Here is a 1,864-nt window from a genome sequence, read left to right as displayed (position 1 = left end):
ACATACGCGCACTAAACCCCACTTCCAATTTTCGCCACTGTTCGGCGCCATTTCCCAGAGCAGCCAGGTTGCTTAGACTGGCAATGAATCATGGGATACCCAAGGCTATGGAGGGTACAGTGGACCGGTCCTTCAAAACGGGCAAAAAGGAGGATTGGCTGCATAACGAGGAGTCTTCCAATCAGAACAGGCCTCGGCGCTGTGCTGTGACATCATTGCCCGATGAATCTGGCCTTTGGAGGACGCAGCCGCTGGATTCAACTCGGCATGGAGGACCATGTCAGCCATCCCTCATCGGGAGGTGGCTCAAGGTCACCAAACGAAGGGGGTCAGAGCCTCGGTTCATCGGACCTCCTCAGGTGGTGCAAAGAACCTCCGATGCTTCAAGATTAAACGAGCGATGCCTGATTTCACTAGAGAAATTATCTCTGGCACAGAACCAGGATAGATGTACAGAAAGCAGGTCAGAATCCCCACTGATCTGCTATTTGACCCACCGGGAGTCAACCTGAAGACCTGCTGCTATTGGTTATTTATCATCTACAACTGATCATCGTGCATTAATGAAAGATTAGCACCAAACCTGGTCTCTGTTGTTGATGTTGGAATAAGGAAGTGTTCCTGACATCAGCTCAAACAGAACCACTCCGTAGCCGTACACATCAGACTGGAAGGTGTAGGGGTTACTGTCCTGCATCCGGATGACCTCAGGGGCCTGAAGACAGGAAGGACAAATAATCTGAATAACTGTCAACAAAGAGGGAAAACAGCAACCATCTTGGTCAGGTTGACCTTCAGCTCTGTGGAAAAATGAAAAACTGCACCAGAAAGAGCAAAGAAGGAGATTCAGGCCATCAGGGAAGGAAGAGAGGAAACGAGACAGCAGAGACAAGGCCGCCATCTTTACCCAGGTTACCTGGAGGACTGCTGATTTAGCGGATGTTCTGATGGACACAGGGACAGATATGAAAGCTCAGAAGAAGTTATCGCTTTGGACTGCAGTGAAATCTAAGGCTATAAGAGTGGAGCTTTTAACAAGGTTAGTGGGTTTCACCCTCTTCTGAAGCAGAGGCATTCAGTCGCTACTGGATTCTAAAGAAAGGTTGCTTTGGTGGGATGAACAACCTACCATCCAGAGAATGGAGCCGCTGGGCTGCTCCACCTGCTGCGAGCCACTCCATCGGTACTTGACTGTGGCCAAGCCGAAGTCTCCGATCTTTACAGTCCAGCCCTCATGGAGGAAAATATCTGAGAGAGGAGCTGAGAAAAAAGAACGGCAGCTGCAGGTGGGTCATCTAACCCACCCCAGAAGAAGATAGGTCAATGCTAATGCTAGCCCAGCCAGCAAGAACAGATTCTACATATTTAGACCAGTTTATGCCAGAGGAACAGACTGGAGGAGAAACGACCATCCTGCTGATCATCAATGGCTCTACTGATGAAACACAAACATTATCTGCTAATAATGAGAGAAACAAGGATACTGTTGGATTTTAGGTCTCGGTGAATGATGTTCTTTGCATGAAGGTAGCTGTGGAAGAGAAAGAAAATTCAGTCCTTCTGTGCAGCTTGGTAATTCAGCCACATGTCAATAATATCCTAAACGGGTCTATGCAGCAGAAGAAACCCTGATGTTTCACACAGACGGGTAATGAGGACTTACTCCATGCCCTGCGCCGTCTGTCTGGCCACATCAATGCGACGCACCGTGTCAAACTTGGTTTCTGAGACATGCAGATGGCGGTACAAGCTGCTACCTTCACACCACTGGGTGATGATGGCGAAGTTGGGTTTAGTCATGAAGCCCATGAACAGCAGGATGTTGACGTGGCGAGTTTTCCTGCAGAGCACAACAAGAAACATT

The 1,864-nt window shown here is 48.7% G+C and overlaps 1 protein-coding gene across 1 annotated transcript in view; it reads right to left on the bottom strand.

The window, feature by feature from the left end:
* Positions 1 to 556: 556 nt before the first annotated feature.
* The window catches only part of LOC107104990 (serine/threonine-protein kinase A-Raf-like), a 13,481-nt gene continuing 12,173 nt past the window's right edge, over positions 557 to 1,864 (bottom strand). Inside the window, exons 10-13 of the mRNA XM_015405106.1 lie at positions 1,664 to 1,840; positions 1,485 to 1,531; positions 1,130 to 1,248; positions 557 to 715 (exon numbers count right to left, since the gene is read on the bottom strand). Of these exons, the coding sequence (XP_015260592.1) occupies positions 572 to 715; positions 1,130 to 1,248; positions 1,485 to 1,531; positions 1,664 to 1,840 (487 nt within the window). The 3' untranslated portion in view covers positions 557 to 571. The remainder of the gene's footprint in view (positions 716 to 1,129; positions 1,249 to 1,484; positions 1,532 to 1,663; positions 1,841 to 1,864) is intronic.

This window comes from Cyprinodon variegatus, unplaced genomic scaffold (assembly GCF_000732505.1).
Source record: "Cyprinodon variegatus isolate N-32 unplaced genomic scaffold, C_variegatus-1.0 Scaffold1994, whole genome shotgun sequence".
NCBI lineage: Eukaryota > Metazoa > Chordata > Actinopteri > Cyprinodontiformes > Cyprinodontidae > Cyprinodon > Cyprinodon variegatus.
This window is presented reverse-complemented; position numbering and strand designations above follow the sequence as displayed.